The sequence below is a fragment of the Ambystoma mexicanum genome, chromosome 6q, assembly GCF_040938575.1.
Source record: "Ambystoma mexicanum isolate Mex_15411 chromosome 6q, UKY_AmexF1_1, whole genome shotgun sequence".
NCBI classification, from domain to species: domain Eukaryota; kingdom Metazoa; phylum Chordata; class Amphibia; order Caudata; family Ambystomatidae; genus Ambystoma; species Ambystoma mexicanum.
In genome coordinates this window covers 82388855-82404518 of record NC_090937.1, presented here as the reverse complement: position 1 = coordinate 82404518, position 15664 = coordinate 82388855, and the positions used below count along the sequence as shown (strand labels likewise).

The 15664-nt window shown below is 45.5% G+C and overlaps 1 protein-coding gene across 7 annotated transcripts in view; it reads right to left on the bottom strand.

Moving 5' to 3' along the window:
- YTHDC1 (YTH N6-methyladenosine RNA binding protein C1) overlaps window positions 1-15664 on the bottom strand; it is a 286099-nt gene that overhangs the window by 213720 nt on the left and 56715 nt on the right. For 4 of the 7 annotated variants that reach the window (XM_069630503.1, XM_069630504.1, XM_069630506.1 and 1 more), the window contains exons 3-4: window positions 11872-12209; window positions 11324-11651 (exon numbers count right to left, since the gene is read on the bottom strand). In XM_069630503.1, the coding sequence (XP_069486604.1) occupies window positions 11324-11651; window positions 11872-12209 (666 nt within the window). The remainder of the gene's footprint in view (window positions 1-11323; window positions 11652-11871; window positions 12210-15664) is intronic. The other 3 variants (XM_069630508.1, XM_069630505.1, XM_069630507.1) reach the window with 1 other exon arrangement.

Here is a 15664-nt window from a genome sequence, read left to right as displayed (position 1 = left end):
AGGACAAGGATAAGTCTTGCAGTTCTATTCTGGATGAGTTGGAGAGGGCGTAAAAGGTTAAGTCTTGTGGTCATAAGACTTAAGTCTTGAGGTGGGAAATAAGTCTTGAGGGCGTAAGACAAAAGAGAGGTTGAGGAAGAGGCTGTCGCAGTAGTCCAGCCTAGAGAGAACAAGGGCTCTGAGGAGGTGTAGCAGATAGACTTCAAAGGAAGTTGCGGGTCATTCGCGTAGTACTGGAAGGTAGAAGTGAAAGTGGCAATCACACGAACCAGTTGAAGAACCAGGGGGATAGGTTAGATGCCTGGGTAACACCACAGGTTCAGAGAGATATAGTTGAAAGAAAGGCTTCGAGTTCCACCTGGGATGGGCGGTCGGAGAGAAAGGAGGTTAATCACGCCAGAGCCTGGCCTGTGATTCCCAAGGTATCACGGTGACGTGCGATCAGGATGTTGTGGTTAACTGTATCAAAGGCAGAGGAGAGGTCAAGGAGAACGAGGACAGAGGGAGTGTTAGTGTCAAGATTTGAGAGCAGGTCTTCACAGGTGTTAAGAGCAATTTCCGTGCCGCTGCGCCAGATTGATGGTCATGCAAGCAACCAATAGATTCAGTGTGGAGGGTGAGCTGAGAGATAGCCAACTTCTCCAGGAGTTTGCCCATGAAGGGAGTGATGGAGATAGGTCGGTAGTTTGCCGGAATGGAAGGGTCGGCAGAGGGTGCACAGGGGAGTGCTTAAGGGCAGTTGGGAAAACTCCAGTGGAAAAGGAGAGATTGCAGAGATCAGGTAAGGCTGGGGTGAGGGAGTCAATATTGTCTTTAATGGTTTTTCAGGGGAAGGGGTCCGTCTGTTTGGATGAAGACTTCATAAATCAGACTTGTCTGGTGACCTCATCAGGTGTGACTGGTGCGAGAGAAGAGAGGTACCAGTGTTGGCGTGTGCTGTGGTGAGGAAGATAGGGTCGAAAGGATGTCTTGATCTGTTGAGGAGAATTTTCATTTCTATGCCAATTCCGTTAACCTTAGAGACCCCCAGCTCTTTTGCTGGACTTGGGGCTTTTTAGTTTTTACTCCTGCGTGAGTGGGACCTTTTTCTCACTCATTTGTTTTTGTGACTATGCTATCTGTGTTCCTTACTGTTTTATGGAGTCTGGTAAACGCCATAGGAATTTGCATTGTGACACCACCTTTCGTGCAGTGCCACTGAGAAGGCCCTTGGACTTCTCTTAATGTTTAACTATATTTTCTTGGTTGAACTACTGTTCCCAAGACTAGATGAACCCTGTGTTACTTACCTTTACGGGTCCAGAACACACCACCCTAAGTGGAGTGCTGGGGGGGGGGAGGGGGTTACATAGTAATTCCTTTAAAACATTTTGTTACACTAACGCACCTGAATGGCTGGTGGCAGTGGTTTCTTTTTTATTACCTAGTGACATGTATCTGCAGGCTGATACCTCGGCTGCACACAAGGGTGATCATTTTCCCAAAATGGCCAGTCTTCTGATTCGTCATTTCTTGTTAGTTAATTTCTTCTGGGCTTTTACTCGTTTCCATCAGGTGCGAGTCCTTTGTGTAGTTTGCCTTTTAATGGGCTTCAGCCCTGAAGCCCGCCCAGGCTCCAGTATGCCTTGAAAGGCAGGAAGTGAGGGAGGGTTCCGAAACGTCCCTGTCCTTTGTCTCTAGGTGTACCTGAGTGAAACCAGTTCCAATTGGCCGGCTCGTTATCCTGCAGGACAGCCACCCTGCTGTGCGAATGACAGTCTAGGGCTGTGAATGAATGGGAACCTGCATAAAATGCAAGGTTTTTGGGACAAAGAGCAGAGTCGACCACTGGAGGACAACATCCGAAGCAGAAGACGCCAGCAGCACCATTCTAGACCGCAAAGTGCCTGGTGAAGCCCTGCAGCTGTGCAGACCCCATTTTCGAATCGGCTGGGAAGACCCGGAAAGGACAACTTCCTCCCTTATCCTGGATCCTGGTGGGACCAACTAGCCTCGAGACAAACCATGACCTGCTGCGACTTTCCAAGGCGGCAGAAGCCCAATACCCGGGATTACCTCGCCCACTTGTGAGTGCATGGTCTACCCGAATCCAGCCAGATCTTCGTTGACACCCAGAGGACCCTACAGAAACAAGAAATCCGCATCCAGAGTCCGCTCACCAGAGCTGTCCAGTGCTGAAATACATTGCAACTGCAGTGAATATATTTCAGCACTCGGCAGCTCCCTCTGACTGGACCGTGGACTTATTTGGGGGGTTTTGGTGGGGATGGAGGGCAGTTGTACACTAAAATGCTTGGAAAATAGACTGCCTGCATCGCTTTGGGAGAATCTAACTTTTCCTATAACCTATCAGTCTGTTCTGATCTAACCCGGGTATGGTAATGTTTATATATATAGCGCCAACACAGGCAAGTGTTTCAAAGTGCTCAAGGAAGGAAAGGAACACAGGGAAAAGTCGCGCAGAGCCCTTGAATTTCTGAGATGATAACGGTCTGTACAGGCAGATTAAGTGAAATATTATACATTTAACAGTTTAGATTTAGCAAATGGGCCTGCCGGCGATTCTGCGTTTTTTCAAATACACATTAAGGGGTGAAGAAAAGGGAGAACAGACAACTATCTTCAGGCTAGGCTGGCTGTATACAGATCGTGCAAGTGCGGGAGGGCAAGGGAGGGGCATGGGACCAAGTGCACCCAGTCAGACTGGTGAAGTGCGGAAAGAGAACAAGGTTTTATTACAAGTGCAGTGGGTGTAGGGCTTTGCGGTTAGTGCAGAAGGACTGGCAAGGGTGCCTGGCTCCTGTGAGACTGAAGTACACCAGGCAGCCAGTCGATAAGCTGTGTGGAAGGAGGCAGAGAAGGAAGAGCAGAGAGCTAGGTTAGCAGGGTAGGGTGAGAGAAGGAAGGTGGTCTTGATGAGTTTCCAGAATCTTCCCTAACCTTTCCTTCCTTGAAAAACACAAAATTGCAAAGGTTATCCTATATAAATGCTATACTGACTTCAAACGACGTCATCTCCAGTATTGGAACATGTGTAACATATGAATGAATTACTCACCTGCTTTGTTCACGTTTTGAATGTATCCTAGCTTGGGATTAATGTTACAGCTAATTACTGCCTTTTAAAGAATGCTTTAAATATCTGTGTATAAATAAATCATGTAAGTGTGCACGTGGCTAATTGGATGCTTGTATTTACGGGTTTCATTGCACAGCTCACATTACATTACCCCTCTTAAGGGGCAAGTCTGGCTGCTCAGTTACACTACCAACTTGTGTAATACAGGCCTATATTAAAAGGGGTTTACCTATACTCCATGGAGCCCCATTCGAAACCTATGCCTTCAGCGTCACTCAAGTTTATGTCGTGGAAGACAGCTTTCCTCGTGGCCATCACTGCTGCAAGATCAGTAGGTGAGATCCAGGCCCTGTCCTGCAAGCGTTCTTACTTGACTTTCCACTGAGGCCTTGACTCCTCCCAGTGATTCCAGGAAGGAGTCCAGAGTCGGCCAAGCAGTGCTGCGCAACCTATTCGCTTGAAGGTGAGCCTGGCGAGGAGGTAAGAGATTGCTTCTGTTGAGCCTTGCCACCTGCCGTGGTTGTGCACGTATGTACTGCTATGTATTCTTAAGCATATCAATCCATGCCAGACCCCATGCTGGAGAAGGAACAAGTTACTTACCTGTAACTGTTCTCCAGCATGGGTCTGGCATGGATTCACATGCGAACCCTCCACCTACCCCTTCAAAAGCTCTTCTCTTGGTCCTACTGCCACTTTACATGCTACCAAGTCAGAAGATGGCTGCCTGAGGAGGGGCTAAGGTAGAGGGCAGTCATTGGATGAGGGAAGTATGACCCAGAGCTCAGTGATTGGTTGATAGGAGAAAGACAGTTAAGAAACGAAGCTGAAACTGATCTTTTACTGAGGATTCCCAGCCTAACGACAGGGAATATTCATGAGCATGTGAATCCATGCCAGACCCCATGTTGGAGAAAATGTATATACAACTACAAGTGTGTGTCTTCTTGGCTGCTTGTGTGCAAAAAGGTCTTTGTACTCTATTACAGGCCTACCCCACCTCCTGGACTAAGCCCAGTTGCTCAGCCATAGCTACCAAACCTTTTGGGTAGTTCAGGCCTATACTAAGAGTTGGAGCCCAGTACACTATAAAGGAGAGTCTTCTACAGGCCTGCCATAGGTGGGCTTTAGGAAAACTTTCTAACAACTTTCCCGGGACTCCGGAAACTGCTCCTTGGACCAGTTTCTTAGAAGCTGTTTTCTGCCAAAAAGACTGCCGCAAATCTGCACACAACTACCCCATCCCCCCTGTCTCTTTTCAACATCCTTGCTTAGACTAGAAAAGTGCGTTACTTATCTGTTGCTGCTTTTTTAACTCTTAGGAATGACTTTACTGAACTCTGAAAATTCTTAATGAAATTGTACTGTTAACAGCAATGCCTTTGTTGTTTTCAAAGTTTACTTACCTGTGTAGTTACGTATCTCTTGCCTGTTCTTATATAAAGATATTTTTATAAAATATTGGGTGTGGTCATTCTCTCGTTAGACTAACACTTGGGGAGTCGCCTCATGCTCACCATGCTCTCAACATTATCCATGTCAGGAAATATAGGCCTTATGGTACCTGCGTGCTCCCCCCGCCCCCACACGCACACCCACAACACTTTCCCAGATCTGTAAAAGCTAGGCACTTACAAGATTCTCCTGCTGATTCAGAAATGAATCTACAGTGGGTACTAACCCCTAGGTGCTGATATTCCTTGGTATCGTCATCAGGGATTCCTAGAGTCTAGGAGTGGTGTAGTAATTTGCGGGTCCACTTCTACCACCCATTACCATTAAATTGCATTGGTCCCAAATTCGGCCTTCTCCAGACTACTGGGCCTCGAAGCTGGAGTTGTGCAAGAGGCTCCTCAACCCCCCTAAAGCCTACCAATGTTTCCTGTGGTTGGTCATTTTTTGGGCAACCCTGTAGGTGTAGATCTGGTAATTGTCTTGAGATCAGGCAGAGGAGTAGGACTTAATTGGAGTTGAGGCTGGTCGAATGTTGGGGTCGACCTCAGGTCAACAGGATGCGATTCATCGTAGTGGCTTGGCTCAAACGATCTGAAGAAAGGCTGCACGATTCCTCCTTTTATCTAAGATCTGGATTGGAAGCTTGCCCAGGTCGACCAATGTGATGGATCTACACTATTCAAACTGGCAGTGGCAATCCCCCAGCCACAACTTTCACTTATCTGGATTTGTACTGGGGCCAGACAGTCCCAACCCCCATATCAAGGGTCACATTGTTGGGTAACATTTTCATGTATATGCTAAATCCCCCTCACATGAGACACCCCCTCCTCCACTTGTGGATTCTTTTTTCATTTTCCTTAGTGAGTGGGAACCTTTTTCCCCCCACTCACCCTTTCTTTTACTCTTTTTATGGGTGTAATTTTTCTGACTCCATAGTCCTTTGCTTGAACTTTTTGGGTATCTACATTTTATTTTTGCAGCACACAGCACTTTCTGTGCAGTGTTACTGGGTTGCTCCCAAAGTAGCCCTTTTTATTTTCTCTTGACTTACCTTGCACAACCCATGTTCTTAACGGTAGAGGGATTTTTATCCCCCCTACATTTTACGAGACCAGCACATCTCACCGCATGTGGAGTGCTGGGGAGATGCATGGTATCCCCTTTCTCACTGCTCCTGTAACATTTCTGTTAACGTGACAAACTTACTATTATGGCTGGTAGCAGTGGACATACGTTACCGACTAATCATTCATCTAGAATGGCAACGTCTTACTTTTATCTCCATTTTTAGTGTGCTTGTCCTTTCTTGGTCCTTCTGCCGTCCTGGGTCAGGGAGGTCCTGGTTGTGCTTTTGTTTTCGGCAGGAACCCTTTTGTGTAGCCCGCCACGACTCCAGTGTCTGAAGGCAGGAAGGGAGGCAGGAGACCAAAATTCTGCTCACCTTTGTCTTATGTGTCTGAGAGAATGCCGTCCATAATGGGATATTGGCTTCCACCCGCCCCTTTTTGTAAACTGCAGGGAGAGTTTACAGAGGATGTGCACGAGTTCCTGTATATCTGGCCTGGATCTGGAAGCTGAAGACAAGTCAACCACTGGAACAAAAGATCCGATGAAGAGTAGAAGACTACTGTTGCTACTTCCAGCGAACTGAGATGCTCATGTAACAGCTGCCGGCGCCGACCCTTTATTTGATGTGACAGCGGAGTCCCGAAGACGACTCCGACCCATAGACTGGTTGGATCAATCAGTATTAAGAAGAACTGCATTTTGAGCCATCCCACAACGAGCTGTGACCTTCCTGGCCTACAAACTGCAAATACCAAGGGTCCTCGAGCCCGATTGCTGTTTAACGTCTTCCCAAGAACAAATCTCGCAGAAACGTTGGTGACTCCTATTGGACCTCCAGAAACAATTCCACTCCCTGAAGTCTCCTCACCAGAGTGCTGGACCAAGATGCAAGGCAAATCCGATCAGCGGCAACTGTCCTTCATCTGGTACCTTGAAAAGGGCACACAATTCACAGAGCCGCAAGAAGCACCAAAGAATTCTTTGTTGGAATTCTTTGTTCTTTGTTCCCATCCAGTGTCCTTTCTTTCATCACCACGACCAAGAATCCAGAGACTGGGTCCCGGGCTCCTGCATCGTGAAGATGTCCGTTGGCAAACTCGTCTTCACTGCTGAGGTACTGTGTGGCTGGTACTTACCTACAGTCTTGCGCACTGCTGGCAATTGGGCCACCAGTGTCCCCCCCTTCTGCCTCTGAGATCACGCATGCCTTAAAATAGGGAAGGATTAAGTATAAGGCCTCTGGACAAGAAATTAGAACAAATGTTGCAAAGTACTTACTTGCTAATGTGTTAATGCTGCAACTGATTATTTCTGAAATAGTGATTTACTTACCTTTGAATTGTGTTCCACTATTCTAGAAAGTAACAGTTGGTATTACTGTATTATGCCTGATACTGAATTCGTTTAACAGTATTACCAATATAGGTTTACTCCTCTTCAAAAGCATACTCCCATTCTAAAAAAGTCATTGCTTACCTTTGACTTGTGTTCCACAATTCTAAAAAGTAATGAGTAACTATCATTCCTGAAAAAAGAATAGGTTACATATGTTGCAAGTACTTGAACACTGTTATAACTATATTATTCACGAAACTGAACAAGCAAGATACTTACTATTAGGGTCTGCTTACCATGAATTACATACGGTCATCCTAAAAGTCTACTAATGTGGTTTTAAAACCCTTGAATAGCATACTGCCATTCTAAATAAGGTTTATACTCTGGTTTACATACCATGAGTACTGTTTTCAGAATTGTGTTTATGAATGATACTTAACTTTATAAAGAATACCCTTTGCCTGTGTATATGTAAAATAAACCATTATTTATTACAATACATCAGTGTTTCTTTGGACCATCTGTATGCTACACGTTCTTTGTAGCCATTTACAGCTCTCTCTCCCTCCTAAGACAAGCCTGACTGCTCTATCCACGCTACCAAATCAGGTTTATACTGAGAGTTGGAGTTTACTTGATTGCCTATGGTATAGTTTTATAAAGCCCCTTGGGTGGACTTTAGAAAAACTGTCCTAACACACACACTCTTTTGCATCCATCTTGACACTTGGAGAAATCCAGTCAGGCGGGAAAGTAAGCAAACTTTTATTTGTGCCCCCCTCCCAATCCACCCTGTTCTGCATAGTTTAACACTGGGCGCAAAGCCCTAGGTCTCCTAGCTCCATCTTGAAGACCCCAACCACACTTGCACTCTGATACTAAGCCTTGACTACTCTCCATTGCTACCATGATTGGGTTTTGGCTAAACTCCCAGAGTTGCCCTGTTCACCTCAACTAAGGTGGCATGCTCAAATCTGCACACCAAGGTTGATTTTAGAAATCCATCCAAACACCAACTACCAAGCTCACCTTCCAAGTCCTTTCATGGTTGGCTCCTCTCCAGTGTGACTCTTCAAGTAAACCATGAACTGCTCTTCCTTGGGCTCTCCTCTGCACGACTCCAGCCTCAGAGGACAAATCCTGAGACACAGCACATGAGAATCCAACATCGACAACTGCATCCTGTTGCAATTTCGGCTCTGACCTGGGAATCAATGGAGAATAATTGCTCTTCCTTAGGGCCCTGGGGTCTTCCCCTGCAATGTTGACTCATCACTGGACATCGCCGATTTATTTTGAGTATAAGGCACCTATACAACGAAAAGTGTTTCCAGGCGCTACAAGGCAAAAGTGGGGAGGGAGCAGTAGAGTAATGACCCCGAGCTCAGTGATTGGTTTAGGAGAAATACAGTTTGTAAGTGAAAGTGAAACTTTTTTCTTTTACCGAGGATTCCCGGCCTGACTGGGAATATTCATGAGCATGTGAATCAATGCCAGACCCCATGCTGGAGAACAAAAAGCGGTCCTACTAGGCCTTGACACATTCGGATTGTGCAAGTGCAGTAAAAAGAGAGGGTAGGGAGGAGGGGAATCAAGGTGTGGGGAAGTGCTATTGGGAGCCCCAGAGGGTGTCATAGGGTACCAGGGAATAATGTCACTGGCTAAGTGCAAAGGCGTAGGAGACCCAATGGGTTGGGGGAGGGGAAGAGATACCCAGAAGCCCAGTGGGGGGCAGGGAGGCCAGAGGGCAGTGCTGAGGCGGGTGGGTGCTGGTGTCAACTGGCCAGAGGGCCTGGTAGCCTCCAAGACTCACAAAGGACCAGGCTGCCAGTCTCAGCGGCAGTGGGGGAATTTGCAGGGGAGGGATAGATGCAAAGGGGTAGAGAAGAGAGTTTCCAGAACGTAAGGAGGCTGTTCCAAAGGGCGGCACCAGCCAAAGAGCTCTACCCCTCACTCTCTGCTTGGAGAAGCGTTTGATCAGCAGAGTTGAAACTAGAAGATTGAAGGGATCTAGCAGTATGGGAAAGAAAGTTGGAGATAGCGGGATCCCAGGTCACAGAAAGCCTTGTGGATAATGATGAGGGTTTTGAATTTGATCCTCGCTGGCAGTGGAGAGAATTTAGAGCTTGAGTGATACAGTCCCAGGGCTTGAGGCCAAGGATAAGTCTTGCAGCCCTATTCTGGATTAGTTGAAGGGGGGTAAAGGGAGGAAAAGGAGGAAGAGGCTGTTGCAGTACTACAGCCTGGAGAGGACCAGAGCTCTAGTGACATTGAGCTTCTGTGGGAAGGCGAGGAAAGGGAGAATGCCACTAAGGAGCAGAAGCTAAAGTGGGCCTTCTTGACAAGGTGCAAGATGTGAGGGGTTGAGAGAGGAGTCGAAAATGGCCAAGTCTTAGTAGAAGGTGAGGGTCCAAGGAGGGCGGCAAGAGGAAAAGAGGACACAGGTATCCCAATAAGAAGGATCTCAGTCTTACTGGCATTAAGATAGATTAGAAGCACAACATGCCTGAACAGCAGTCAGACAGTCTGGAATGAGAGGGGAGGAAGAGGTTGTAGTAGACTGCTCATAACACAAAGCAACCACATCTAGAAACCACAGACAGCCTACTACAGAACAGCTTTTCTGTTGTCAGTATTGCTCCTTGATCCCATACCCGTTACTGCCTTTTAGTATTTAGGTGCAACTCTCTAGTGACTATAAAGAACACTTAAAATTGGGTTACTTACCTGATGCGCACTGTGGCATATTCAATTTTACAAGGATACTTACCTATGAGTGTAGTAACATTCGCTTTGCTAAACAAAGATTATATTTTTATAACAAAAGTGTGTAGACCATCTTTCATTTGGGTATTAATGAAACACATATACTGTGCCTGTGAACCACCACCTGAGTTAGCAATAAACTGTACAGTCACAACTACCACTTGGGAGAGCCTGGTGATCTGGAGGAAATTAATGAGGACCGTGATCAGAGTGCCTTAACGAAAAACTCTAACAGGGAGAAAGCCACTTTGAGCAGGCAACATTAGGGACCGACAGTGTCCCCAAAATAAATGAGATTTGCAGGTGCACAAAGTTAAAGACTTTACAGACCTCAAAATACAATAAAAATAAAATGTCAGCCAGGAATGCAAGACACAGAAATATGCTGGAACCCATTGAAATCAATGGTGCAAAAGATGCATACAAACAAAAGAAACACTTGTGTATAGGTGAGTTCTTAAGGGCTAATCATAGAAAAAAAAACACCATGTTTTCACCAATGAACAGAGCCGGTCAAGAGGCATGACCGTACATTAGCATTTCCTTCTCTTTAACTGGAGTCCAACTTCTAGTTATATGTCAAAACATCTTACTATTTGCGACTTGGTTGTTTACAACCTCGCTAACCTGCTCACACCTCCCTCACAATATACTACTCACAGAAGCCTCACTGCGGTTCTGTGCACTGGGATTTACTCCTATGTGTCCCCACTATTTATACTGTGCCCAAAGCAAGGAGTGCCCTACTGTGTTTTTGCTCTCGTACACCAAATGCAATTCACACAACTGGATCCTAAATATCGCACCTTAACCTTGCTCTTATGCAGAGTTGCCCTTCTCCCTTTAGGACCCATTACCTCTCTCCTGAATAGCTAACCTGAACCCCACCGGGAAAGCATGCTCACCCAATGTCTACTTGGAACCCACCATTGTTGCTCTACTCCTTCCCATGTTCCTTAACTCTTAAAAAAGGATCACTGTCCACTGTCCCAGAAAACATCTGACTGGAGGATGTCCAGGACAGCTCCTATGCTCAGAAGTGCCTTACCTGAAGGGAACCTCTACCATGAGGTGATCCAGTGTGCATGCCTACCGAGATGGTACTATGGCCAAGCAAGATGGATACTCAAGCTGCACACTGAGCTCTCCACCAATCTTCTCAAACCTCTATGCTCAAAAACACTATAAGGTTAACATCAAAGCCAAACACACACAACTTGAATAACCTTCGCAACACAAAAAAAGACTTTCTCTGCAATAAAGTTACACAGAACAGTCCATGCAAATACACCCTAGCACCACAGGCACACAAGGCTCCCAACCACTAAAATTCCTATATCCTCTTGTAACAGGACACCTAGAAATGGCAGCATGCACAGCACAGGTATTTCTGGGCTGCACGCATCAGCAAATCTATCCCACAATTTACCTCGCTCTCCACCAACCTTGTCCAGGGCTACCTCTAAGATCCACCAGAGCCATCTGGAGACCATGTAAATTGTAGCAGTGCACAAAATAAATTCCAAACAAAACTTTTTTCTAATGGTTTACAGACTGAAATCATTAACCCAAAAGACAAAGCTGAAGCCCCATACAAAAAAGCAATCAACTTACCAGAAAGATCAGAGCCAGATCCAGAACGGACAGAATCCCCATCTGTGAAAGATCCAGAATCAGAGTCAGAATCGGTTGCTTCACTTCTAGTGTCATAGTCATTCCCCTCCCTCTGCGCTCTCTCTTGCACATATTGTGCCTCTTCACCATCATCCTCTTCCTCCCCATCATCTTCCATTCCTTCCTCATTCTCATTGTTGCTGCCCTGGTCATCAGACGATCCACTGCTGCCAGAATCACCGTCTGATCCATATTCATCTGAATCTCCATCTTTGGAGGAATGGCTTGACCCGCTCGCCCGCCTTTCGACGTCCTGCCTGTTCTGTTGCTGTTTAAAGAGAAAGTGAACTGGTAATGATAAAACACCCAGAATCGACAATTTAAAGAGCAGATAGTGGACACATTTTGTAAAGGCTTTGACCTATACCATTTTAAGGAATGCTTACTTTAAATTCTAGGGTTTATTCTATAGCATTTTCAGGTTCCCCTTAGCCAGAGTGCTACTTTATTTTATTTAAACCAAAGTGTGAGGTAAAGCCTAACTGTACCTCCGGTGGCCCATCTGGTGTGGTGGACTTGGCCCTTCTATCAGCTTCATGTTTCCTCATGCCGCCCTTGTCGGGATGACCTTTGTATGGCTCTCTAGAACCTATATTCGCAGCACGGCTCTTCCCATCACCATCCGGGCGCTTACTCCTATCAGGCCGGTGAAACTCATTACGTTTATACTGGGCTACATGTTTTCCTTTGATATTGGTGATTCTCTTGCCACTGTTGCCAACAGATGAACTGAGCGGCCGGTGGGGTGGCGGTCTTGATGAATGGACAGAGGGCCTTTGCCTCTTCATATCGTTAGAATCCATTCTGTCGCTTTTTCTTTTAGCCCCTAAAACACAAGTATAAATAGAAACATTTGTACTGCATATTACAGATGCAGACTGGCATGCATCTATCATATATGACCACCCAGCTTATTGTTTCCAAGTTCACACTTCATACTGTCTTCCCAGCTCAAACACTAGCCCCAAAATGTTTACTGATAAACAAATAACAAAAGGTCATCCAGCACATTTTGATTTCATGTGAACACAATGTTATGACAAAAGAAGCAAATACAAAGAAAGAGGGAAAACTCAAGAGTCAGCACTTGCCCCCTTTTTTTGTATATTCTACTGTTTTTACATTAAAGATTGCGGCATATACAAGAGTCACGTTGATCCATAGTCTTATCACAAACCAAAAAGTTAGACTACTTTGAATACATTGCATGCAGTGGGCTCAAAATATATAAAACTGTCTTAAGGAAGAGACAAATCTATATAAAGTGCCAGCCCGTTTCATACAGCACCAATTTCCCTTGTGTTCTAAAAGGCATAGGGATAACTGTTTTTGTCCCTATGCAGAGCCACATGCAGGGGACACTAATGCATGTTCTCTTACTCCAATAGTCTGGTCTGAAAACACTTTGTACCACCCTCTGTGGAGGGCACTACAACCACTGACATTAACGGGGGCTAAACATGCCTGACAAGAAAGAGAAACGCTCTTAAGGCAGGTAACTTGGACAGTGATATGGCTCAACTCAAAGGCAGGGGTAAGCTGGTTGACAAAGGTAACATGAGTCCACAGATATCTCTAGAAATTACACCACATCGACATTCTGAAAATTCTATACTTTAAAGTCACACATCGGGTCCATATAAGTACTTGGAGGATAATGCACAATATTTACAATAACCCCAGTAAATTATAAAAACAGTTCCATCTATAAAGGACTCTCATAACCAAACTGCTTATTTGTGGGCCCACCCGCAGGTAGGCACCCAATTTAAATTAAAAGGAGGAGGGATGAACCATGGAAGCACAAAACCTAAGCAGGAAACTTTTCAGAAAGATTTTCTTTTCCCACCTTCCCCATCCTACATTTCTATGGGACACCATTGTTTTCGGTTTGTTTTGGAACCGGTCCTGACTTTTTGAATTGAATAAAGCCACTACCGTGCCTTACTTTTGCAAATCCCCCCCCCCAAGACTGTCAGTACTGAGAAAATGTCTCTTTTGGGGTTCTTGCATTTCTACAATTGAACACAACACCTTCCAGTGAAGTGCAGTTAGGATACTTTGTATCCTTGTAACATTTTACCTTTTTGGTTACTTTTTATGTAACCAAAGCTGGTGGCATCAAGTGATATTTTTACCATACTCTTGCTCTGGGGTTTATTGCAAATGGCTGCTAAAGGTGGCGGTTAGGTAAGATTTTCATAGCAATGATACATCTTCCTGACCTGTCAACCCCAGAACATTTCGCTTTTACTGGTGGATTATTTTTTCTTATACCTCAGTGAGTGGGAACCTTTTTCAACACACACCGAATCTTTTACTCTTTTTTATGGGTGTCATTTTTAAGACTCTCCATGTGGTCTTCTAAAAATTATCCTCTGACAACTTTTTGGCAATAAGTGCCTATTGTTGCTGGGTTCCCCCAGGGGCGCACCTTTTAACTTTCTCTGGCTAACCGTGAGTGAACTACAGTTCCCATGGATAGAAAGGATCTTTGGATATCTTACATTTTCATAGGTGAGACCAGCACCCCGCACCCTATGTATGTGGAGTGCTGGAGAGATACCATGTATCCCCATTCTAAAGTTAACATTTATGTTACCAGGACAAACATAACAAATGGCTGGTGGCAATTAACCTACTACCGCAATCGGTTTCCACAGCCCATGGTGCACCTTTACTGCAAGCGGTTTCCACAGCCCATGGGTGCCCATTTTACCAAAATGGGCCCTGTATTCTTTTTTCGCCATTCTAGCGTTTCTTCTACTTTCTCGTTCCTTCCCCTGACCTCCAGGGAGGGACATTTCTTTGTGTGGTTTTTATCTTTGGCAGGAGTCTGGGAAGGCAGGAAGTGAGGGAGGAGTCCAAAACTCTGCAGCCCTTTGTCTTCCAGCCTGTGAGAATCCTGTTCAAACTGAGCAGGTGGCTGTCCTGAAAGGATTGCCAACCCCCCCACCCCCAAAGTTTGAATGTTGCAAGGCTGTTTGGCTGGGTTCCTGCATAAAAATCTAATCCTTGAAGATGAAGAGTTAGTCGACCCCTGGAACCAAAACAAAACCGAAGAGGATGATGAAGGAAACGCAACCGAGACTATATCCAGCGACCAGAAAGCCTGCTATATAACTGGAGCCTGCTGTAGCCCTTCCTTCCCATCGACCTGGGGATCCCGAAATGGACGACTCCCGTCCAAGAGCTTGGTGGGATCCAGTAGACTCAAGGCGACCTGGGTCCTCAGGTCCTTATGTGGTGCACAGTTTTCAGAATCTCACTGAAACTTTGTGGCCATCCTGCTGGACCCCAAGAGACGCAAATCAGGTCCAAAAGTCTGCTCACCAGAGTGCTGGACCTTGCAAACGACAAGAAACCAACCAGTGATATTCTGTCTTCTTCTGTGCTCCTGAAAAAGGCGCCACTTCCAGCCGCGAGGAAACATCGCCTAGAGCCTTACCCGTGATACTTGCTGCAAAAGTCCTTCCAGTGTCCGGTCTTCTTGATGAAGGAATTAAACGACCAGGTTTTTGGCTGCAGATCCTGAAGTAGTCCTACTGCAAAATCTTCTGTGCTGGCTTGGGTATTTACTTACCTTCAGTCTCTTGTGATTACTGTGTAGTTTTGGGTTGTTTTCTGTGACTGAGAGGTCTCTCGTCCAGTACGCCTAGGCAACTATGGAATTCTCATAGGGCGTCTTCTCTGAAGTTCTTGGACCCTAAACTAACTAAAGTAAAATACTTGTTTGAACAGTCTTCCTCTGGAACTCTGAACTTTGCCTGCAGCTGCGCCCCCCTCTGACCCTACCTCCAGCTTGCTCATAGAGCACTAGGGCCCATCTTCTGCCTGAGAGAACCTTTGTACTACTACAAGTGTTGAAGTTTACTTACTTGTGAATCAGTTAGTTGGTAACTTAAAACGCTGAGTGAATAGTCTGTTCTGCCTTTCTGAAAAGTATATATAGGATTCACTTACCCTGAATAAACTGTGTGCCTTTATAAATAAGTATTCTCAAAGCCTTAATTTCCTTAGAAACTGTCTCACCATTCAAACAAAGTAGATAGGTTAATTTAGCTTTGAACTGGGTTCCCAAAAGTAATGCTGTTGGTTTCACTTGATTATTCCTGTTAGGATAACTGTAGGAGTGTCCCCAATCAAGCGTTGCTTCCCCCCGACTTGCTGTTAGCCTGTCTAGAATAAGTCTGCCTGGGTCAGTTCTCTTTTAGGTTGCCGGCACCTCCTTACAAAAGTATATAAGTTTTACTTACCTTGTGTTAGCTGTGTGCCATCCTC